This window comes from Entelurus aequoreus, linkage group LG01 (genome assembly GCF_033978785.1).
Source record: "Entelurus aequoreus isolate RoL-2023_Sb linkage group LG01, RoL_Eaeq_v1.1, whole genome shotgun sequence".
NCBI classification, from domain to species: domain Eukaryota; kingdom Metazoa; phylum Chordata; class Actinopteri; order Syngnathiformes; family Syngnathidae; genus Entelurus; species Entelurus aequoreus.
This window is the reverse complement of record NC_084731.1, coordinates 10,607,584-10,633,620: the sequence shown is the minus strand read 5'-3', so window position 1 is coordinate 10,633,620 and position 26,037 is coordinate 10,607,584. Positions and strand designations below refer to the sequence as shown.

Genomic DNA, 26,037 nt, shown 5'->3' with positions numbered 1-26,037 from the left:
CAAGGTGTAATAAAGTTCTAAACAAAAGCTATAATCCATCGAATAACTTTACTGAGAGATTTGAGCAGGGTAAAACACATGACCAACACTTTTACGACCAACCGGAAACATAGCAACCAGGCTAGCAACGCACCTCCTTTACGGCAGCTGTCGCAACGTTCTTCAAACAACCGCAGCACATACATATATATACAACATATCTCCCTTTTTGAACTTTTGTTTTTCTTTCCTTGTAAACAAAACAAAATCACACTGTAGATGTGTTGTCTGTCTAATTATAAATAATGCAGACGAGGCGTGTTGGCTGAGTTCTTGACGTTTACTTTCACAGCGTGGCAACATGCAACACTTTTCGGGGCTACCGCGCATGCTCGTAACTCCCGTTGCATGCTGGGTAGTTAGTTGTTATATTCTCTAGCTCATAAAATTTTTCCCCCATAAAGAAATAATGTTAACTCAATAAAGTGTATTTCTTTTTTTAGCTTTAACTTTTCATTTTTTAGCCTTGTAACCACATTTGCAAAGAACTTTTCTCTTCATATAATTTTCTTTCAATAAAGAAATAAAGTGCAAAAATGTCAAAGCATCATAACAAACAGTTATGTTCCAATAGCAGCAGAAGTGCACTTTTTGGAGAGCTGTATTATTTTCAGTTTTGTGCCCAAAGGACTGATTTTATTTAACACTATATTATTATTTATACACCTATAGTGATCACAGAGACAGATTGTTTTTGTGTTACTGTATATATTTGTTTTTCTGAAAAATCCCACTTAATATACTTTGGGTAACAACAGTCAATATTTATTTATTTTATTTTATTTTTTTAGGGGGGTAACAGTCAATATTTATTTATTATTAGATTAAATTGTTTTATTATATAATAAAAGTGAGCTTTTGTTAAACCAAATATTGTGTGTTTTTTTCCATATACAACAACCTATCTGGACTCGATAAGAGAATCGATAAGGAATCGGTTCGATAAGAGGATTCGATAACAGGCTCGAACTCGATAATTTCTTATCAAACATCATCCCTACCAGGTACTGAATGCAATTAGCAAAGCCCATCATGAGGTTTTCAGTTTTGAAACTCGGATCTCATTCTGATTTCTCAGGCTCTGCTTTTCAAAGACAATTTTATTACTTAGGCTTTGTTGGCCTAATCCAGGGGTGCTCACACTTTTTCTGCAGGCCAGCTACTTTCCAATTGATCAAGTCGTGGGGATCTACCTCATTCATATATATAATTTATATTTACTTAATTATGAAATATATGTTTTTGTTAACAAGTTAAAGGTGTTTAATGATAATACAAGCATGTTTAACACGTATAGTTAATATTGTTAATAAATTAAAGGTGTTTAATGATAATACAAGAATGTTTAATACATATAGTTAATATTGTTAAAAAGTTAAAGGTGTTTAAAGATAATACAAGCATGTTTAACACATATAGTTAATATTGTTAACATGTTAAAGGTGTTTAAAGATAATACAAGCATGTTTAACACATATAGTTAATATTTTTAACAAGTTAAAGGTGTTTAAAGATAATACAACCATGTTTAACACATATAGTTAATATTGATAACAAGTTAAAGGTGTTTAAAGATAATACAACCATGTTTAACACATATAGTTAATATTGTTAACAAGTTAAAGGTGTTTAAAGATAATACAAGCATGTTTAACACATATAGTTAATATTGTTAACAAGTTAAAGGTGTTTAATGATAATACATGCATGTTTAACACATATAGTTAATATTGTTAACAAGTTAAAGGTGTTTAAGGATAATACAAGCATGTTTAACACATATAGTTAATATTGTTAACAAGTTAAAGGTGTTTAATGATAATACATGCATGTTTAACACATATAGTTAATATTGTTAAAAAGTTAAAGGTGTTTAAAGATAATACAAGCATGTTTAACACATATAGTTAATATTGTTAACAAGTTAAATGTGTTTAATGATAATACATGCATGTTTAACACATATAGTTAATATTGTTAACAAGTTAAAGGTGTTTAAAGATAATACAAGCATGTTTAACACATATAGTTAATATTGTTAACAAGTTAAAGGTGTTTAAAGGTAATACAAGCATGTTTAACACATATAGTTAATATTGTTAACAAGTTAAAGGTGTTTAATGATAATACATGCATGTTTAACACGTATAGTTAATATTGTTAATAAATTAAAGGTGTTTAATGATAATACAAGCATGTTTAACACATATAGTTAATATTGTTAACTAGTTAAAGGTGTTTAATGATAATACATGCATGTTTAACACATATAGTTAATATTGTTAAAAAGTTAAAGGTGTTTAAAGATAATACAAGCATGTTTAACACATATATATTCCTTTCTTTCATGAAGACAAGAATATAAGTTGGTGTATTACCTGATTCCGATGACTTGCTTTGATAGGAATCAGACATTAGTGCTGATAACGTCCACATTTTCAAATGGAGGATAAAAAAAGTCCTCCTTTCTGTCCAATACCACATGAAAGTGGTTGCTTTTTGTCATCTTTTTTGTCCAGCTTCCATACTCCTTTGTATACACTTTACAAGAAATACATTGGCGGCAAACTCCGTAGCTTGCTAGCTTGTGCACGCCAGCTTTCTGAGACTCTTAGCGCAGGCAGGATGAAGCAGAGCTTTTATTGTGAAGGCAGGAACTGTGCAGTCGGTCTTTGGAGTTTTGACGGCAAGTACGGCGCCAGAGTCTGTTGAAATAAAAAGTGTTTCTCGCCTTCCTGTCGGTCATTTTTTTCTTAATAATGAGCTGGCAGCAGCCAGTGTCATCTCAGAAGACCCTCGGGTGCCGTGAATGTCAATCAAGTGAGGAAAGTGACGTCATAGTGAAGCTTTACGATGGCTCATTTTTAGGACTATTTTTTTAATGCCTGGCTGGCGAACGACTGACACACCCACCGCGATCGACCAGTAGATCGCGATCGACGTAATGAGCACCCCTGGCCTAATCACTTAGATGATAATAGAAATATTAAAAAAAACTTACAGAAACAAACTTTAATTTGGCCGCCACCAACTGACTCAAATTTACAAAGAGATACCCTATTTTCCGGACTATAAGGCACACTTCAAATCTTCTTTTTTCCTCAAAACTCGACAGTGCGCCTTGCGCCTAATGTACGGTATAATTCTCGTTTTGCTTACCGACCTCAAAGCTATTTTATTTTTGGTAAATGGTGAAATGACAAATGTGACCAGTAGATGGCAGTCAAACATAAGAGATAAGTGTAGACTGCAATATGACTCAAGCAAACCACACCAACGTTTTATATGTTCTATTGAAAATATAGAACATTACACACGGCTCTCAAATATCTTTTAAAATGTTTTAGTAGGACTTTGGTAAGCTATGAAGCCACACCGCTTGATGGATTGTACTGTGCTTCAACATAGGAGTATTATTATGGTGTGTGTAGAAGGTAAGACATATTATCTGCTGTTTTGTTTCGCAATATTATGCAAAAGCAACTTTTCTTACCTTCTGGTACCTGCTGATCTGTATTTGGGATCTGCATAAGTCCGTGCCGACGCCATAGTCGATAAGCTTCTTCTTTTTCTCTATCTTCTTGTTATGTGACATTCATCCTCCACTGTTGCCATTTCTAATATAAAGTAGTGTAAAGTTCTTACTTATATCTGTCAGTAAACTCGCCATGAAAGCACTAAAACATACCGGTGTAGTGACTTTACATTATTCACCCAAGGAACTTTAAGTTATTCGAGACGGACGTTTTTTCACGGGACACATTTCGGGCGTTGTTGTTGCACTAGTGAGCCACGGATGAGGAGATGCTTGCTCCGTTATTGATTGAAGTAAAGTGTGAATGTCATTAAAACAGTTAGCGCCATCTTCTGACACTTCTTCCACTCCCGTCCTTGCACGCTACACCGCTACAACAAAGATGACGGGGAGAAGACGATGTCCAAGTGGAGGCACGTAAATAAGACCCGCCCACAAAAGGGCGCATCCTGAAGAGACTGTCAGAAAGCGACTTGAAGATGATGTGTAAAACATCATCTATGCAACATTTTGAGCAAAGAACCACCATCACATGTTATGTAGACCACAAGGAAGGAACTGTGGACCAGCTCTATACTCTCGGCAGGGTCCTTGAGGGTGCATGGGAGTTTGCCCAACCAGTCTACATGTGCTTTGTGGACTTGGAGAAGGCATTCGACCGTGTCCCTCGGGAAGTCCTGTGGGGAGTGCTCAGAGAGTATGGGGTATCGGACTGTCTGATTGTGGCGGTCCGCTCCCTGTACGATCAGTGTCAGAGCTTGGTCCGCATTGCCGGCAGTAAGTCGGACCAGTTTCCAGTGAGGGTTGGACTCCGCCAAGGCTGCCCTTTGTCACCCATTCTGTTCATAACTACAGACCGCGACCACTTCCCTGAGGACAGCAGGAACTTCACTCGGTGACAGAAAACACTGTGAGTAATGGCTTCCTGCGCGTCTTGCACCATACTCACGGAGAGGTTGGCTCTGCTAGAGGGCCGTGTCCGCCAGTTAGAGCAGAGTAATGTCGTAACTTTAGATGTTGCGGACACATCTGCTAGCGTTAGCTGTAGCGAGCTAACTAGCCCAGCTTGTAGCAGTCCTAAGCGGCCTACAAGCTACGGTGTACCGGTTGAGACGCATAATAGATTTAGCTCTTTAGCTAGTCCTACACCCCAGTCTACCGGGCACCACACCTTAGTTATAGGGGACTCCATCACCCGAAACATAAAGCTTAGCAAACCAGCCACAATAAAGTGTATCCCCGGGGCCAGAGCACCTGACATTGAAGCTAATCTTAGGGAGCTAACTCGCAACAGGCCTAGTAAACACGTACGACAGGCTAATCGCACCACTAATTATGCGAATATAGTTGTACACGTTGGCTCCAATGACACTAGAATGAGACAGTCAGAGATTACAAAGAGAAACATAGCCAGGACTTGTGATCTCGCCAGAAAGATGTCCAGGCATCGAGTAATTGTCTCTGGCCCCCTGCCTGCGAGAGGCAATGATGAGAGATATAGCAGATTAGTCTCGCTTAACAAGTGGTTGGCTAGCTACTGTAGGCAGAAGGGACTAACGTTTATTGATAACTGGCCCTCTTTCTGGGGCAAACCAGGCTTGCTGATGAGAGACGGCCTTCACCCTAACCAGGAAGGCGCCATCATCCTGTCTAGAAACATAGACTACTATTTAAGTCTCACTTGACTGACTACACTAGAGCAAGCCCGGTCACAGGCAACTACAATGTCTGTTAGTCCGGGTGAGGAGTCAGTTAAGCTAGAACTAGCCAGCGCCAGGCTGGATAATCCATGTACGCATAGCAATTCTCTTAGAATAATACACAATTCACATAATGTTTTTTCTGTTGTGTCTGTGTCAGGGGTGGACATGCATTCTACTGAGGTGGCAAATTATGATATGTCCAGTCTATTGCAGCACCAAACAAACAATCGGAAAATTCCCGTCATATCAATTCCTAGATATGGTCGAAACTATTTAAAGTGCACTACGCATAATAAACGCAACATTGTTAATATTGCCACTACGGATAATCTTAACAAAAACTCGTCAAAACAGCCCAATACCTATAATATGGGCTTTTTAAACATAAGATCATTGTCTCCCAAGGCGTTATTGGTTAATGAGGTCATTAGAGACAACAATCTTAACGTCATTGGTCTTAGCGAAACCTGGCTCAAACCGGACGAATTTTTTGCGCTCAATGAGGCATCTCCTCCTGGCTATACGAATGCGCATGTTGCCCGCCCTCTTAAAAGGGGAGGGGGTGTCGCACTAATATACAATGAAAATTTCAACCTTACCCCTAACCTAAATAATAAATATAAATCGTTTGAGGTGCTTACTATGAGGTCTGTCACACCGCTACCTCTCGACCTGGCTGTTATCTACCGCCCCCCTGGGCCCTATTCGGACTTTATCAGTGAATTCTCAGAGTTCGTTGCTGATCTAGTGACGCACGCCGACAATATAATCATAATGGGGGACTTTAATATCCATATGAATACCCCATCGGACCCTCAGTGCGTGGCGCTCCAAACCATAATTGATAGCTGTGGTCTTACACAAATAATACATGAACCCACGCATCGCAACGGTAATACAATAGATCTAGTGCTTGTCAGGGGTGTCACCACCTCCAAAGTTATGATACTTCCATATACTAAAGTAATGTCCGATCATTACCTTATAAAATTTGAAGTTTTGACTCTTTGTCAACAAGCTAATAATAATAATAACTGCTATAGCGGCCGCAACATTAATGCTGCCACAACGATGACTCTTGCTGACCTACTGCCTTCGGTAATAGCACCATTCCCAAATTATGTCGGCTCTATTGATAAACTCACTAACAACTTTGACGATGCCTTGCGCGAAATTATTGATAGTATAGCACCGCTAAAGCAAAAAAGGGCCCCTAAAAGGCGCACCCCATGGTTTACAGAAGAAATTAGAGCTCAGAAATTATCATGTAGAAAACTGGAACGCAAATGGCGCGCGACTAAACTTGAGGTTTTCCATCAAGCATGGAGTGATAGTTTAATAACTTATAAACGCATGCTTACCTTAGCTAAAACTAAATACTACTCAAATCTCATCCGCCTCAACAAAAACGATCCTAAATTTCTGTTTAGTACAGTAGCATCGCTAACCCAACAAGGGACTCCTCCCAGTAGCTCCACCCACTCGGCAGATGATTTTATGAATTTCTTTAATAAGAAAATTGAACTCATTAGAAAGGAGATTAAAGACAACGCATCCCAGCTACAACTGGGCTCTATTAACACAAATACGACTGTATATACGACGGACACTGCCCTCCAAAATAGTCTCTCTATTTTTGATGAAATAACATTAGAGGAATTATTACAGCGTGTAAGTGGGATAAAACAAACAACATGTTTACTTGACCCACTTCCTGGGAAACTTATCAAGGAACTGTTTGTATTATTAGGTCCATCAGTGTTAAATATTATAAACTTATCACTTTCCTCCGGCACTGTTCCCCTAGCATTCAAAAAAGCGGTTATTCATCCTCTGCTCAAAAGACCTAACCTCGATCCTGACCTCATGGTAAACTACCGACCGGTCTCCCACCTTCCGTTTATTTCCAAAATTCTCGAAAAAACTGTTGCACAGCAGCTAAATGAACACTTAGTGACTAACAATCTCTGCGAACCTTTTCAATCCGGTTTCAGGGCAAATCACTCTACGGAGACAGCCCTCGCAAAAATGACTAATGATCTATTGCTAACGATGGATTCTGATGCGTCATCTATGTTGCTGCTTCTTGATCTTAGCGCCGCTTTCGATACCGTCGATCATAATATTTTATTAGAGCGTATCAAAACACGTATTGGTATGTCAGACTTAGCCTTGTCTTGGTTTAACTCTTATCTTACTGACAGGATGCAGTGCGTCTCCCATAACAATGTGACCTCGGACTATGTCAAGGTAACGTGCGGAGTTCCCCAGGGTTCGGTTCTTGGCCCTGCACTCTTTAGTATTTACATGCTGCCGCTGGGTGACATCATACGCAAGTACGGTGTTAGCTTTCACTGTTATGCTGATGACACTCAACTCTACATGCCCCTAAAGCTGACCAACACGCCGGACTGTAGTCAGCTGGAGGCGTGTCTTAATGAAATTAAACAATGGATGTCCGCTAACTTTTTGCAACTCAACGCTAAGAAAACGGAAATGCTGATTATCGGTCCTGCTAGACACCAACACCTATTTAATAATACCACCTTAACATTTGACAACCAAACAATTAAACAAGGAGACTCGGTAAAGAATCTGGGTATTATCTTCGACCCAACTCTCTCGTTTGAGTCACACATTAAGAGTGTTACTAAAACGGCCTTCTTTCATCTCCGTAATATCGCTAAAATTCGTTCCATCTTGTCCACTAGCGACGCTGAGATCATTATTCATGCGTTCGTTACGTCTCGTCTCGATTACTGTAACGTATTATTTTCGGGCCTCCCTATGTCTAGCATTAAAAGATTACAGTTGGTACAAAATGCGGCTGCAAGGCTTTTGACAAAAACAAGAAAGTTTGATCATATTACGCCTATACTGGCTCACTTGCACTGGCTTCCTGTGCACTTAAGATGCGACTTTAAGGTTTTACTACTTACGTATAAAATATTACACGGTTTAGCTCCAGCCTATCTCGCCGATTGTATTGTACCATATGTCCCGACAAGAAATCTGCGTTCAAAGAACTCCGGCTTATTAGTGATTCCCAGAGCCAAAAAAAAGTCTGCGGGCTATAGAGCGTTTTCTATTCGGGCTCCAGTACTCTGGAATGCCCTCCCGGTAACAGTTAGAGATGCTACCTCAGTAGAAGCATTTAAGTCCCATCTTAAAACTCATTTGTATAATCTAGCCTTTAAATAGACCCCCCCTTTTTTAGACCAGTTGATCTGCCGTTTCTTTTCTTCTCTCCTCTTCTCCCCTGTCCCTTGCGAGGGGGAGTTGCATAGGTCCGGTGGCCATGGATGAAGTGCTGGCTGTCCAGAGCCGGGACCCCGGGTGGACCACTAGCCTGTGCATCGGTTGGGGACATCTCTGCGCTGCTGACCCGTCTCCGCTCGGGATGGTTTCCTGTTGGCCCCGCTGTGGACTGGACTCCCGCTGATGTGTTGGATCCACTGTGGACTGGACTTTCACAATGTTATGTCAGACCCACTCGACATCCGTTGCTTTCGGTCTCCCCTAGAGGGGGGGGGTTACCCACATATGCGGTCCTCTCCAAGGTTTCTCATAGTCATTCACCGACGTCCCACTGGGGTGAGTTTTTCCTTGCCCGTATGTGGGCTCTGTACCGAGGATGTCGTTGTGGCTTGTACAGCCCTTTGAGACACTTGTGATTTAGGGCTATATAAATAAACATTGATTGATTGATTGATTGATTGAACTTTTATGGACAGAATTTCTAGGCGCAGTCAGGGCGTTGAGGGGATCCGGTTTGGTGGCTGCAGGATTAGGTCTCTGCTTTGTGGACTTGGAGAAGGCATTCGACCGTGTACCCCGGGAAGTCCTGTGGGGAGTGCTCAGAGAGTATGGGGTATCGGACTGTCTGATTGTGGCGGTCCGCTCCCTGTACGATCAGTGTCAGAGCTTGGTCCGCATTGCCGGCAGTAAGTCGGACCAGTTTCCAATGAGGGTTGGACTCCGCCAAGGCTGCCCTTTGTCACCCATTCTGTTCATAACTTTTATGGACAGAATTTCTAGGCGCAGTCAGGGCATTGAGGGGATCCGGTTTGGTTGTTGCAGGATTAGGTCTCTGCTTTTTGCAGATGATGTGGTCCTGATGGCTTCATCTGGCCAGGATCTTCAGCTCTCACTGGATCGGTTCGCAGCCGAGTGTGAAACGACTGGGATGAGAATCAACACCTCCAAGTCCGAGTCCATGGTTCTCGCCCGGAAAAGGGTGGAGTGCCATCTCCGGGTTGGGGAGGAGATCTTGCCCCAAGTGGAGGAGTTCAAGTACCTCGGAGTCTTGTTCACGAGTGAGGGAAGAGTGGATCGTGAGATTGACAGGCGGATCGGTGCGGCGTCTTCAGTAATGCGGACGCTGTATCGATCCGTTGTGGTGAAGAAGGAGCTGAGCCGGAAGGCAAAGCTCTCAATTTACCGGTCGATCTACGTTCCCATCCTCACCTATGGTCATGAGCTTTGGGTTATGACCGAAAGGACAAGATCACGGGTACAAGCGGCCGAAATGAGTTTTCTCTGCCGGGTGGCGGGTCTCTCCCTTAGAGATAGGGTGAGAAGCTCTGTCATCCGGGAGGAGTTCAAAGTAAAGCCGCTGCTCCTCCACATCGAGAGGAGCCAGTTGAGGTGGTTCGGGCATCTGGTCAGGATGCCACCCGAACGCCTCCCTAGGGAGGTGTTTAGGGCACGTCCGACCGGTAAGAGGCCACGGGGAAGACCCAGGACACGTTGGGAAGACTATGTCTCCCGGCTGGCCTGGGAACGCCTCGGGATCCCCCGGGAGGAGCTGGACCAAGTGGCTGGGGAGAGGGAAGTCTGGGCTTCCCTGCTTAGGCTGCTGCCCCCGCGACCCCACCTCGGATAAGCGGAAGAAGATGGATGGATGGATGGATGGATGGAATCTCAAAGTGCTACAAAGTACTAAAAAAAATAAAAAATAGAAAGTTAGAATATGTATAATAGAAAATTAAAATAGAAACGAAAACATGAAAAACACTAGATGAACACTGGATAAAACAGAAACATAGATAAAAATAGAAATAAAAAGCATGAAAGCACTGGATTAAACAGATAGACAAGCAGTGTATTTAAAAACAAGAAGGCAGAGAAATGAGATAAAAGCTGTGCTAAAAAGGTGGCTTTGTAGTCCATTCTTAAAACGGTCGACCGACTTTGGTGCTCTAAGATGGTCGGGGAGAGTGTTCCAGAGCACATGAGTTCAGATCTATAATCAGATCTATATACAGCCATCAGACTGTATAATGCATATGTTCCTTCTTGTCTGCACTTAAATGTAGAATATATTTATATTATTAATATATTATGTATATAATATATTATATACACTACCGTTCAAAAGTTTGGGGTCACATTGAAATGTCCTTATTTTTGAAGGAAAAGCACTGTACTTTTCAATGAAGATAACTTTAAACTAGTCTTAACTTGAAAGAAATACACTCTATACATTGCTAATGTGGTAAATGACTATTCTAGCTGCAAATGTCTGCTTTTTGGTGCAATATCTACATAGGTGTATAGAGGCCCATTTCCAGCAACTATCACTCCAGTGTTCTAATGGTACAATGTGTTTGCTCATTGGCTCAGAAGGCTAATTGATGATTAGAAAACCCTTGTGCAATCATGTTCACACATCTGAAAACACTTTAGCTCGTTACAGAAGCTACAAAACTGACCTTCCATAGAGCAGATTGAGTTTCTGGAGCATCACATTTGTGGGGTCAATTAAACGCTCAAAATGGCCAGAAAAAGAGAACTTTCATCTGAAACTCGACAGTCTATTCTTGTTCTTAGAAATGAAGGCTATTCCACAAAATTGTTTGGGTGTATATTATATTATTTATTATTATTATTGTCTATTGTGAGCGAACTGTGGTGCTGAATTTCCCCCAGGGATCAATAAAGTACTTTCTATTCTATTCTATTCTATTCTAATGAAGTCTGCCTGTTGAGGGCCCCTTAATCAGGGTCTGCTGCATAAGATCCAGAAATAAAATGAGCTCAGAGATCATTTACATTAATTGTGGGGCGCCCCATGCTTTGCACATCCCGTCGATGTTATCTCATCTCTCCAATGTACTTTTTGTCAAATTCCCAGAGCCCATTTATGTAAGTGTAAGTAACCTCTCTGGATGTGAAGATGAGAAGTGTGTGATGTTCTGTGTTATCCTCCTCCCAGGAGAAAGTGTGGTTGAATGTGGACAAGTCACTGGAGTGCATCATCCAGCGTGTGGACAAGCTGCTGCAGAAGGAGAGGAATCCTGGCGACATCGCTGAAGGCGCAGGCCATTCAGGCGGTGCCAGTAAAAAGGGTAACCCTGTCACACATAGTATGCACGTTGCCATACTCGTACCCTGACGAACGTCACTAACTTGGGCCCGTGTGGCTGTGCAAAGGTGATGGAAAACGACGTGCTTTTTGGATCAACCCCAGAAGTTCTTTGCCGGAGTTTCCATTACTGTCCTCATCAGCTTCTCCTCCCCCATCATCATCTTCCTTGCCTGCTCTCTCATCTGCATGCCCTCCAAGCCCTGCACAAGACAGCTGTAGGTGTATTACATATTATTACATGACTTTCTACCTTTTCTACCATTTCTCTGCACCGTCTATCTCTTGTTCCTTCTTCAAATGCTGCTCTTAAAGGGGAACTGCGCTTTTTTAATGGAATTTTGCCTGATGTTCGCAATCGTTATGAAAGACATGACGACGGATGTATTTTTTTATGCATTCTAACTCATAAATAAATGTAAATAAAAGTCACTTTAGAGCGGAGCCAATGGGAGGTCCTCTATTGCAGTGTTTTTCAACCACTTCACCTATTTGGGTTAAAGGCCTACTGAAAGCCACTACTAGCGACCACGCAGTCTGATAGTTTATATATCAATGATGAAATCTTAACATTGCAACACATGCCAATACGGCCGGGTTAACTTATAAAGTGACTTTTAAAGGCCTACTGAAATGATTTTTTTTTAGAGCGGCTCCCATAGGCTCCATTGCAAGCGGACCTTTGATCGCATTTTTTTACTATTTAGAATGCATACAAATTTTAAAAAATCCATCCATACTGATTGTGAACGATAGGCAAAATTCCCCCAAAAAAGTGCAGTGTAGCCTTTTCTCTGCAGCTGTGCCGTTACCTAACTCAGCGATTCTGTCTGACCAACTTTTGTTTTGAGTAAACCAGTCAAGTTAAAAGAATGTTTTACATGAGAATTGTAAACATCAATCAATCAATCAATCAATGTTTATTTATATAAACATCTGCATTTCTGCACCTGTACAGTGGAACCTCCCCAGCCAGACAAAATCTGTTATGAGACCCCTGATCAGTCTCCAATTTATTCACATTTAGTATCCATTTTTACCATTGAAATTGAATTATTCAGTTCCAGGGTGAAACTGTCATGGTTATATAACTATCTTTAGCTGCACAGGCACATTGAGAGAGAGCAGTGTTTCCTCTAGTGCAGGGGTCACCAACCTTTTTGAAACCAAGAGCTACTTCTTGGGTAGTGATTAATGCGAAGGGCTACCAGTTTGACACACTTAAATAAACTGCCAGAAATAGCCAATTTGCTCAATTTACCTTTAACTCTATGTTATTATTAATAATTAATGATATTTACACTTAATTGAACGGTTTAAAAGAGGAGAAAACACGAAAAAAATGACAATTAAATTTTGAAACATAGTTTATCTTCAATTTCGACTCTTTAAAATTCAAAATTCAACCGAAAAAAAGAAGAGGAAAACTAGCTAATTCGAATCTTTTTGAAAAAATTAAAAAAATAATTTATGGAACATCATTAGTAATTGTTCCTGATTAATATTAATTTTAGAATTTTGATGACATGTTTTAAATAGGTTAAAATCCAATCTACACTTTGTTAGAATATATAACAAATTGGACCAAGCTATATTTCTAACAGAGAAATCATTATTTCTTGTAGATTTTCCAGAACAAAAATTTTAAAATAAATTCAAAAGACTTTGAAATAAGATTTAAATTTGATTCTACAGATTTTCTAGATTTGCAAGAATAATTGTTTTGAATTTTAATCATAATAAGTTTGAAGAAATATTTCACAAATATTCTTTGTTAAAAAAATAGAAGCTAAAATTAAGAATTAAATTAAAAAATTCCGTCAGTCTACCCCAGGGCAGCTGTGGCTACGAAAGTAGCTTACCACCACCAGGTGTGAATGAATGATGGGTTTTTAACATGTAAAGCGACTTTGGGTACTTAGAAAAGCGCTATATAAATCCCAGGTATTATTATTATTATTATTATAAAATGTATTTATTATTCTTTACAATAAAAAAAATGAATTTACTTGAACATTGATTTAAATTGTCAGGAAAGAAGAGGAAGGAATTTAAAAGGTAAAAATGTATATGTGTTTAAAAATCCTAAAATCATTTTTTCTCTAAAATTGTCTTTCTGAAAGTTATAAGAAGCAAAGTAAAAAAATGTATGAATTTATTTAAACAAGTGAAGACCAAGTCTTTCGAATATTTTCTTGGATTTTCAAATTCTATTTGAGTTTTGTCCCTCTTAGAATTAAAAATGTCGGGCAAAGCGAGACCAGCTTGCTAGTAAATAAATACAATTAAAAAAATAGAGGCAGCTCACTGGTAAGTGCTGCTATTTGAGCTATTTTTAGAACAGGCCAGCGGGCTACTCATCTGGTCCTTACGGGCTACCTGGTGCCCGCGGCCACCGCGTTGGTGACCCCTGCTCTAGATTTAGCGTGGCAGGGGGACATGTGGAGAGAGAAAAACAATTCCACTGTGAAAATAAAGTAAATAACATTGTCCTATTTTGTTTGTTTAATAAAAAAGAAAAGGTGTACGCCTTATCTATGATTAAATGACTTCTGTTGTGTTCTGGCGCCGTTTAAAAGGCACAATTAAATACAAATGAGCTTGAGCTTGAAGTGGGTGCTGTTGGTGAAAACATTGAAGAAAATACGGCCTGTGCTTGCAAGTCGCTTCACAGTGTAAATTATTAGTTGTCATGTTTTCTAATGACCGTAAGTCTTCAACTATACAAAGTATTTCAATGGTTGGAATCTGCGCTTATGGATGATATACCAGTTACTAGGGTAATCTAATTAGTTACTATGGTCATCTAATTAGTTACTATGGTCATCTACGTCACAGCAGCTCAGACGAGGCACCAAGCAGTGTGGGCGGGAAGCGTTTCCACAGACGCGGAATGAGCTTTTCACAACAAAGTTCTAAAGCTTAGTGATATATCAGATTGTAGGTGGGTTTATTTTGTACCCTTCGCGTTCATATTTCACTGTTTGTTGCATTTTTGTCGCGTTTCACTTGATTGTAAAATATGTCGATCGAAAAGGGGGTGTGACGTTCATTTTGTCAATATTCAAAGTTTTATCGTTCATAGAAAATTTAAAAATTCCATTACGTTCTTTAAAGGCCTACTGAAATGAATTGTTTTTATTTAAACGGGGATAGCAGATCCATTCTATGTGTCATACTTGATCATTTCGCGATATTGCCATATTTTTGCTGAAAGGATTTAGTAGAGAAAATCGACAATAAAGTTCGCAACTTTTGCTCGCTGATAAAAAAAAGCCTTGCCCCTACCGGAAGTAGCGTGACGTCACAAGGGGTAGTGCTGCTCACAATTCCCCGTTGTTTACAATGGAGCGAGAGAGATTCGGAGCGAGAAAGCGACGATTACCCCATTAATTTGAGCGAGGATGAAAGATTCGTGGATGAGGAACGTTAGAGTGACGGACTAGAATGCAGTTCAAGAGATATCTTTTTTCGCTCTGACCGTAACTTAGGTACAAGCTGGCTCATTGGAATCCACACTCTCTCCTTTTTCTATTGTGGATCACGGATTTGTATTTTAAACCACCTGGGATACTATATCCTCTTGAAAATGAGAGTCGAGAAGGCGAAATGGACATTCACAGTGACTTTTATCTCCACGACAATACATCGACGAAGCTCTTTAGCATGAGCTAACGTGATAGCATCCGTCTCAAATGCAGATAGAAACAAAATAAATAAATCCCTGACTGGAAGGATAGACAGAAGATCAACAATACTACTATCAGGAGACACCGAACCAAACACTGGACATGTAAATACACGGTTAATGCTGTGCCGCCTGTCGAAGCCTGGCAATGCTGTTGCTAACGACGCTAACTTAGCAACGGGAACTCGTCAGAGCTATGATAAAAACATTAGCGCTCCACCTGCGCCAGCCAGCCCTCATCTGCTCATCAACACCCGTGCTCACCTGCGTTCCAGCGATCGACGATGCGGTCGGCGGCCCGGAGACGTAGGAAGTCAAGGTGAGGTCGCCGGCGCTAGCGTCTGCTATCCAACAAAGTCCTCCTTGTTGTGTTGCTACAGCCAGCCGCTAATACACCGATCCCACCTACAACGTTCTTCTTTGCAGCCTCCATTGTTCATTAAACAAATTGCAAAAGATTCACCAACACAGATGTCCAGAATACTGTGGAATTTTGTCGAAGAAAACAGAGTGTCCAATAGGGTCCAAACACTTCCGTGGACCTCGCGACGTCACGCGCATACGTCATCCTCCAAAGGCGTTTTGAACCGGAAGTTCCCCGGGAAATTTAAAATTGCGTGTTGCAATGTTAAGATTTCATCATTGATATATAAACTATCAGACTGCGTGGTCGCTAGTAGTGGCTTTCAGTAGGACTTGAAGGCGGTCTGTCATAACGTTTTTAGCATTCAATCGGACATTATTGTGAAGTTTTGTATTAGTGTCCCTAAAAATGGATATACCGGCCCCCAGACACATTTTTTTCTCTAAATGTGGCCTCCCGAGTCAAAATAATTGCCCAGGCCTGCTCTAACCACTGAGCAGTACCACTTGAAAATCGAGGCTTTTTGGAGTGAGTTACAGTTGGAACAACAGACATTTCCTGTTCTATGTTGTCGTCACATTTGCACTTCAGTGGTACCCTTTTTGTAGTACAGTTTCACTACGTTAGGAAAAGCAAACATGGAGTTAATACACTGCTCAAAAAAATTAAAGGAACAGTTTTTTATCAGGGTATGGCATGAATTCAATTGCACTTTTCTGATAAGGTTTTGGTCAGGTACGTGGCAGAGGGGGTTGTTAATCAGTTTCAGCTGCATTGGTGTTGATGGAATTAACAACAGGTGCACTAGAGGGGCAACAATGAGATGGCACCCAAAACAGGACTGGAGGCCATTTCAAGTTCCTCCCTCTTGATCTTTTTTTAACTGTTTTTACAAAAGTGTTGGCTTTAGCTAGAGTCATTATCACGACTGGGAGCATGAGGCCATTTCTAAACCCTCCTGAAGTTGCGCAGATTGTCCTACTCCTCCAGGATGGCACATCCATGCATGCTGTTGCAAGAAAATTTGATGTGTCTCCCAGTACAATCTCCAGAGCATGGAGGAGATTCCAGGAGACAGGCAGTTACTCTAGGAGAGCTGAACAGGGCCGTAGACGGTCCTCATCCCATCAGCAGGACCGATATCTGCTGCTTAGTGCAAGGAGGAACAGGTTGAGCACTGCCCGAGCCCTACAGAATGACCTCCAGCAGGCTACTGGTGTGAATGTCTCAGTCAGAAACAGACTTCACGAGGGTGGCCTCAGGGCACCACGTCCTGTGCTCACTGCTCAGAACCGTGGAGCTCCATTGGCATTTGCCATAGAACAGCAGAATTGGCAAGTCTGTGCTTTTCACAGATGAGAGCAGGTTTACCCTGAGCACCTGTGATAGACGTGAAAGGGTCTGGAGAAGCCAAGGAGAGCGCTATGCTGCCTGCAACATCATTCAGCATGACCTGTTCGGTGGTGGGTCAGTGATGGTCTGCGGAGGCATTTCCATGGAGGGCGAACAGACCTCTACAGGCTACAGAACGGCAGTCTGACTGCCATTAGGTATCGGGATGAAATCCTTGCACCCATGGTCCGACCCTACGCTGGTGCAGTAGGTCCTGGGTTCCTCCTGGTCCACGACAATGCCCGGCCTCATGTGGCAAGAGTATGCAGACAGTATCTGGAGGACGAAGGAATTGACACAATTGAATGGCCCTCACGATCACCTGATCTAAACCCGATAGAACACCTCTGGGACATAATGTTTGGGTCCATCAGACGCCGCCAGGTTGCTCCTCAGACTCACTGATGCCCTTAGACAGATCTGGGAGGACATCCCACAAGACACCATCCGTGGTGTCATTAGGAGCATGTTGTCAAGCATGCATACGAGCACGTGGGGGCCACACAAGATGTTGAAAATCATTTTGAGTTGCAGAAATGAAATTTAGGCAAAATGGACGAGCCTGCCACATCATTTTTTCACTTTGATTTTTGGGGTGTCTATATACTGAGCCCTCTGGAGGCTGAAAACTTTTATTTCCATCAAAGGGTGTGGCATCCTTTTGTTCCTGAGACATTAAACTGTCCATATTAGTATAGATATCACACTTTTTTTTTTCACCATTGAAATCGGATGTGTTTTTAAAGTGTTCCTTTAATTTTTTTGAGCAGTGTATTTAGATTCAGTTCCAACTCTGAATTGAGTGATGGTGTGTCAGTTTGACTTCGTAGGTTCCGCTGTATTTGGATGCTTAGAAAGCTGCATTTTGAAATGATTGATGAGGTTCCACATTAATATCTGTGCACATCTCCAGCGCCCAACAATCAGCCATGTTGCGCTTCATCCCTTCTGGAAGGAAGCCCTAACGTTGAGGAGGCGTACCCAGGTAAAATGATCTGTATTACCAGCACACTTACTATTACGTCTCTTTGGCTCTTCTGGGATCACTTGACAAAAAGGCGGTCGTTGTTTGAATTTGCCACACCTGTGTTCTTAGGCGAGTGGAGCGAGGCGTTGTACCCTCTTCTCACCACGCTCACCGACTGCGTGGCCATGATGGGCGACAAGGCCAAACAGTCCATGGTCTTCCTCCTCATGCAGGACAGCGCACCCACAATTGCGATGGACGTTTCCCTGCAGTACCGCCGTGATGTCGTCTTCTGCCAGACAGTCGGTCATTTACACAGGTGCATTTATTCTGGCGTGTCGGACGAAGGCGTAACAAGCGTGTCTGTGTTGTGCAGCTCACTGCTCTCATCTGCGGCTTCATTATCAAACTGAGGAACTGTCTCCGGGACAACGGGTTCCTCCGACAGTTGTACACCATTGGCCTGCTGGCTCAGTTTGAGTCCCTCCTCAGCACCTACGGTACAAGCACCTCATGACACACTCTTTGGTTCTTGGTTCTGGAGGGTTTCTATGGGGGTTTGGAATAATGGAGTATTGCAGTGGTTCTCCGACTTTGTTCAGCAAGTACCACCTCAGAAACCACTTGGCTCTCCAAGTACCACCATAATGTGCAGAGGGTTTAAGTTAACAAGTATATTTCATTAACAATAACATTATACACAGTTTGAACAGTAACACTATGTTTGAATATTTAATTGAGAGATTCTTAATTCTTAACTGTGGTTTTGATTGATTGATTGATTGAAACTTTTATTAGTAGATTGCACAGTACAGTACATATTCCGTACAGTTGACCACTAAATGGTAACACCCCAATAAGTTTTTCAACTTGTTTAAGTCGGGGGTCCACGTACCGTAAATCAATTCGTGGTAAATTCATGGTACACAGCTTGAGAATCACTGGAGTATTGAATAAAGTGTTTGAAAATGTATCTATCAGAGGTACTTTAACTTTAACTTTTTAAATTAGTGCTATTAAATTATCAGAATTTTATACACAAAAATGTAAATGGGTTATTGTTATGGTTGGAGAAGGGAGTTGTGACGACACAGTTCCACAAGGGGGCGGTATAGCTCTATGTACACTACCGTTCAAAAGTTTGGGGTCACATTGAAATGTCCTTATTTTTGAAGGAAAAGCACTGTACTTTTCAATGAAGATAACTTTAAACTAGTCTTAACTTGAAAGAAATACACTCTATACATTGCTAATGTGGTAAATTACTATTCTAGCTGCAAATGTCTGCATTTTGGTGCAATATCTACATAGGTGTATAGAGGCCCATTTCCAGCAACTATCACTCCAGTGTTCTAATGGTACAATGTGTTTGCTCGTTGGCTCAGAAGGCTAATTGATGATTAGAAAACCCTTGTGCAATCATGTTCACACATCTGAAAAGAGTTTAGCTCGTTACAGAAGCTACAAAACTGACCTTCCGTAGAGCAGATTGAGTTTCTGGAGCATCACATTTGTGGGGTCAATTAAACGCTCAAAATGGCCAGAAAAAGAGAACTTTCATCTGAAACTCGACAGTCTATTCTTGTTCTTAGAAATGAAGGCTATTCCACAAAATTGTTTGGGTGACCCCAAACTTTTGAACGGTAGTGTATTTTTATTATATATGTATATATATATGTACAATATATATAATAAAACACAATATTAAATATACTTAAACTAAGGAATGGTGTGTGACAAAATCCAAGGTGTGTGTGTGTGAGGCTGTAGTGTTTTACCAAATGTTGAAACGAGGAGAAGGAACAAGGCAGGAAGGCAGTCCGTGGAGCAGGCAGATGATCCAGGGCGAGAGAGAGGCGTCAGAGTCCGTGTCCATGCGAGGGGTCGAGGATCGAGGGTGGCAGTCCAAAGTCCAAAAGAGAAGTCGAGGCGCACAGCTCGATCACGCGGGGACGAAGGCAGATTGCTGGGGAGGATGACAAGGAAGAGCAATGAAACACGGAGGGGAAAACACAGAGAGAGAGAGAGAGAGAGAGCATAAAGCTGGGTTATCGGTTTACGGTACAGAAGACTATATTCCAGCCAGGGATGGCAGGTTGTGCAGGCTTTTGAAGGCAGGTCTGATCATCAGCTCCAAGTGTGCAGATTGCCGGAGATTGATTGCAGCTGTTCGCTGCCGCTGTATTATTTTATTGAGTATACATTTTGAACTGGCTATTCCTTAAAAAACGTGTTTTACTTTTAGATGGTATTTTAAACTTTTACTTTAGACTCGTTGCTTCCATTAAAGGGAAATGATTGCAAATGACCTTGGTTTCATATGATGTCCCCTTGAGGTGTATTTTAAAGCAGAATTTGCCAGCAAGCACATCGGTCGGGGTCTCTTCCGAGGTCGGCTTTACATAGGGGCAGAGCAGGTTCTTCTCAAACCTCGGACATGTGACTGATCAAAGGTTGGATGTGTCACACGGTAACATAGTTTACACTCCAACTTATGGCCATAGAGCTATAGGTCCACTTGTTTATTTGAGCGTGCATAGAAGACATTTATTTTTCTCCTTTGATAAGATGTCCGTATTGGACTCAGCACAAAAGCAGACCGGCTACAAGGAGGACTGTTGACTGTTGGTAAAACACAATTAAACCAATGCTAAGTCTAGAGTGTGGGCAGCACTGGTAGGTTTCTGTGTAAATGAGTGGAGAATGCAGAAACTTTGAGGCATGATGCAGCTGATGATGAACTAGTTTGAGAAGTATGTTTCTGTATTATTCATAAGTCACTTTTGTAAATATGGACTAATGTGTGTGAAGTCCTAATTAGGCTTACCGTATTTCCTTGAATTGGCGCCGGGAATATGGTATTCGCATGCCTCGAATTACAGCCGGGTCAAACTCGTTTCGCAAAATAATTAGCGCATGCTTGGCACTTCCGCCGGGTCAAATATGAGTCATTAAATTATTCCCGCCTCCTGGTGGTAGAGGGCGCTAGTGATCCTTCTTGCGACTGCTGGTACTGCAGAACACCGGTGCAGCAGAAGAAGATAACCGGCAGCAAGAGTGCGCAGCCATTGTTTGCTTGGACTTTTGCCATGGAGGATTACATATCTAAAATAAAACAGTTTTCTAAACTGGACTTCCAATCGAAGCAGGAGGTAATACTTAAAAGGAAGATCTCCATCGAGACAGAGAGACTTTTAAAACTGAAGAAAGATAAGGAAGACTTCTATATCGATGCTTTTCTTCAAAAGGAACTGGCATGGACTCATTTATACCTAAAGGTAAGACAATAATAATGTTTTTTTTATTAAATGTGCTTTTCGTGATAAGGTAAGCGCCGGAGTGAGAAGAGGTTTTAAAATAATTAGCGCATGCTTGGCCATCCCGCAGGCTTCTGGTAAGCACCGGAGTGACAGGAGGTTTTAAATTAATTAGCGCCCCTGCGGCTATTCAAGGAAATACGGTAAATTCAATTGAATAGTTAGGCCATTAAGTTCAAATAAATTTTTAGTCCCCCCCTGAGGGATTGCCACCTTGTTGTGGTAAGGGGCTTGCCTACCTCAGTGATCTTAAGAGCTATACCATTAGTCTTCGGGTGGTACACTCAAGTTGTACAAGTCTGTAGGTAGAGGCCTGATAAAGTGCTATTCACTTCTCCAGGTTGGAGTTTGACACACAACTAGCAACCAAATTCAACTAAGAAAGTATATATGTTTCCAAGACATTGGTCTTAAAGTGTTTTACTGCATGATCTTAGTGCAGGGGTCACCAACGCGGTGCCCGCGGGCACCAGGTAGCCCGTAAGGACCAGATGAGTAGCCCGCCGGCCTGTTCTAAAAATAGCTCAAATAGCAGCACTTACCAGTGAGCTGCCTCTATTTTTTACATTTTATTTATTTACTAGCAAGCTGGTCTCGCTTTGCCCGACATTTTTAATTCTAAGAGAGACAAAACTCAAATAGAATTTGAAAATATTTTAAAGACTTGGTCTCAAATAAATTCATTAATTTTTTTACTTTGCTTCTTATAACTTTCAGAAAGACAATTTTAGAGAAAAAATACAACTTTAAAAATGATTTTAGGATTTTTAAACACATATACCTTTTTACCTTTTAAATTCCTTCCTCTTCTTTCCTGACAATTTAAATCAATGTTCAAGTTAAAAAAAAAGTATTGTAAAGAATAATAAATAATTTTTTAAATTTAATTCTTCATTTTAGCTTCTGTTTTTTCGACGAAGAATATTTGTGAAATATTTCTTCAAACTTATTATTATTATATTCTGGCAAATCTAGCAAATCTGTAAAATCAAATTTAAATCTTATTTCAAAGTCTTTTGAATTTATTTTAAAATTTTTGTTCTGGAAAATCTAGAAGAAATAATGATTTGTCTTTGTTAGAAATATAGCTTGGTCCAATTTGTTATATATTCTAACAAAGTGTAGATTGGATTTTAACCTATTTAAAACATGTCATCAAAATTCTAAAATTAATCTTAATCAGGAAAAATTACTAATGATGTTCCATAAATTCTTTTTTTAAGTTTTTCTCTTCTTTTTTTCGGTTGAATTTTGAATTTTAAAGAGTCGAAATTGAAGATAAACTATGTTTCAAAATGTAATTGTCATTTTTTTCGTGTTTTCTCCTCTTTTAAACCGTTCAATTAAGTGTAAATATCATTAATTATTAATAATAACATGGAGTTAAAGGTCAATTGAGCAAATTGGCTATTTCTGGCAATTTATTTAAGTGTGTATCAAACTGGTAGCCCTTCGCATTAATCACTACCCAAGAAGTTGCTCTTGGTTTCAAAAAGGTTGGTGACCCCTGGCTTAGTGCAACATCACCGAGCATGTCATAAGTTGTCAGATGGACATGTTTAGGATTTTTGGGTGTTGGCACAGGCCTGAATATGTGGTCCTTTGGTCCACTACAGAAAATGTAGCGCTGTCTGCTCTTCCGAGCTCACAATCACATCAGTAATGATTTGCCTGGTTGACTTGTCATTATACAAATCAGTCCAGTAGATGGCGTCATTTGGCAAACTTCAATTCAAACCAACAGATGGTCAGTTAACAGAATGAGTTTTATTCCGGGTGAGGCTATAAGAATAAACTGCACGCAATCCACCCCCACAGAGGAAGTGCATACCTGTGGAAAAAATTGTTTTCTACCCCGTATGTAATGTAATGTGTCTCATGTGAGTGGTGAAATTGGACTTTTGAAAAGGTGTACTGTGTTGGTGTATGTGTTCTTAGGAGAGGAGTTGGCCATGTTGGAGGACATGAGCATCGGCGTAATGGATCTGCGGAATGTCACCTTTAAGGTACACGTGTGACAATGTTGCTGCTGCACACTGCAAAAAGTCAGTGTTCAAAAACAAGGGAAAAAAATACAAAAATGAGGGGTATTTTATTTGAACTAAGCAAAATGATCTGCCAATAGAACAAGAACATTTGGCTGGTCAAGACTTTCCAAAACAAGTCAAATTAGCTAACCTCAATGAACCCAAAAATACCTTCAAATAAGTATATTCTCACTAATAACAAGTGCACTTTTCTTGGTAGGAAAAAAAGAGACCTTTTTGCTCAATATGTTGAAAAATATTCTTAAATGAAGTAAATGCTAGTGCCATTATCTTGACATAATGATATGCGCTCGGCATTACATTTCTTGAAACCAGCAAACTTATACTAAAAACTAGGGATGTCCGATAATGGCTTTTTGCCGATATTCCGATATTGTCCAACTCTTTAATTACCGATACCGATATCAACCGATACCGATATATACAGTCGTGGAATTAACACATTATTATGCCTAATTTGGACAACCAGGTATGGTAAAGATAAGGTCCTTTAAAAAAAAATAAAAAATAAGATAAATAAATTAAAAACATTTTCTTGAATACAAAAGAAAGTACAACAATATAAAAACAGTTACATATAAACTAGTAATTAATGAAAATGAGTAAAATTAACTGTTAAAGGTTAGTACTATTAGTGGAGCAGCAGCACGCACAATCATGTGTGCTTACGGACTGTATCCCTTGCAGACTGTATTGATATATATTGATATATAATGTAGGAAGCAGAATATTAATAACAGAAAGAAACAACCCTTTTGTGTGAATGAGTGTAAATGGGGGAGGGAGGTTTTTTGGGTTGGTGCACTAATTGTAAGTGTATCTTGTGTTTTTTATGTTGATTTAATAAAAAAAAAAAAAAAAAAACGATACCGATAATAAAAAACCGATACCGATAATTTCCGATATTACATTTTAAAGCATTTATCGGCCGATAATATCGGCCTGCCGATATTATCGGCCGATAAATCTCTACTAAAAACTAATTTATTGTTCTTAATGGAAAGGCAACAAGGCAAGCGCTTGTTACTCTCGGGGTCTCCTAGCCGCTCAGGCAAATCATATGGTCTAAAAATGTGTTTTTCCATGGATAACATGACATCATCGCACCAAGTGCGTGCTCTTTCAGTCAATTAGTGCGCATATATACAGCCCGGCCCCCGGCCAAAAATGTTTTAATTGTAATTTTGAGGACTTTATCTGAATGTGCATGAACTATTTCTGTTCCAAATTGTTTGAAATGTTAAATGTTTAAATATTAACTGTCAGTTTACTGTACTGTGCCAACTGTACTACTATATGAGTACGTGTTTTCTATTGTTTCATTGGAAGTAAAACAGCAAAGTCCATTTGGCTGTCATCTGTTTTAATTATGACACACAATTGTGTCAAAATCATGATTTTTTTTTTGTAATGCTTGGAGTAAGAAGTTATTACTTTAAAAAATTAGTTTTATACTTGTGAGTAGGGATGTCCGATAATGGCTTTTTGCCAATGTCCGATATTCCGATATTGTCCAACTCTTTAATTACCGATACCGATATCAACCGATATATGCAGTCGTGGATTTAACACATTATTATGCCTAATTTGGACAACCAGGTATGGTGAAGATAAGGTACTTTTTAAAAAAATCAGTAAAATAAGATAAATAAATTAAAAACATTTTCTTGAATAAAAAAGAAAGTACAACAATACAAAAACAGTTACATAGAAACTAGTAATTAATGAAAATGAGTAACATTAGCTGTTAAAGGTTAGTACTATTAGTGGAGCAGCAGCACGCACAATCATGTGTGCTTACGGACTGTATCCCTTGCAGACTGTATTGATATATATTGATATATAATGTAGGAAGCAGAATATTAATAACAGAAAGAAACAACCCTTTTGTGTGAATGAGTGTAAATGGGGAAGGGAGTTTTTTTGGGTTGGTGCACTAATTGTAAGTGTATCTTGTGTTTTTTATGTGGATTTAATTAAAAAAAACAGAAAAACAAACAAAAAACAAAAAAAAACGATACCGATAATAAAAAAACGATACCGATAATTTCCGATATTACATTTTAAAGCATTTATCGGCCGATAATATTGGCCTGCCGATATTATCTGCCGATAAATCTCTACTAAAAACTAATTTATTGTTCTTAATGGAAAGGCAACAAGGCAAGCGCTTGTTACTCTCGGGGTCTCCTAGCCGCTCAGGCAAATCATATGCTCTAAAAATGCATTTTTCCATGGATAACATGACATCATCATGCCAAGTGCGTGCTCTTTCAGTCAATTAGTGCGCATATATGCTTTAATTGTCATTTTGAGGACTTTATCTGAATGTGCATGAACTATTTCTGTTCCAAATTGTTTGAAATGTTAAATGTTTAAATATTAACTGTCAGTTTACTGTACTGTGCCAGCTGTACTACTATATGAGTACGTTTTTTTGATTGATTGAGACTTTTATTAGTAGGTTGCACAGTGAAGTACATATTCCGTACAATTGACCACTAAATGGTAACACCCGAATAAGTTTTTCAACTTGTTTAAGTCGGGGTCCACTTAAATTGATTCATGATACAGATATATACTATCATATATACTATCATCATAATACAGTCATCAC

At 40.0% G+C, this 26,037-nt stretch overlaps 1 protein-coding gene across 6 annotated transcripts in view; it reads left to right on the top strand.

Annotated features, from left to right (window-relative positions):
- The window catches only part of LOC133648080 (inositol polyphosphate-4-phosphatase type I A-like), a 94,430-nt gene that overhangs the window by 43,860 nt on the left and 24,533 nt on the right, over positions 1-26,037 (top strand). For all 6 annotated transcript variants that reach the window (XM_062043891.1, XM_062043898.1, XM_062043883.1 and 3 more), the window contains 6 exons: positions 11,495-11,627; positions 11,713-11,862; positions 18,002-18,073; positions 18,185-18,357; positions 18,432-18,555; positions 23,311-23,378. In XM_062043891.1, coding sequence (XP_061899875.1) covers positions 11,495-11,627; positions 11,713-11,862; positions 18,002-18,073; positions 18,185-18,357; positions 18,432-18,555; positions 23,311-23,378 — 720 coding nt within the window. The remainder of the gene's footprint in view (positions 1-11,494; positions 11,628-11,712; positions 11,863-18,001; positions 18,074-18,184; positions 18,358-18,431; positions 18,556-23,310; positions 23,379-26,037) is intronic.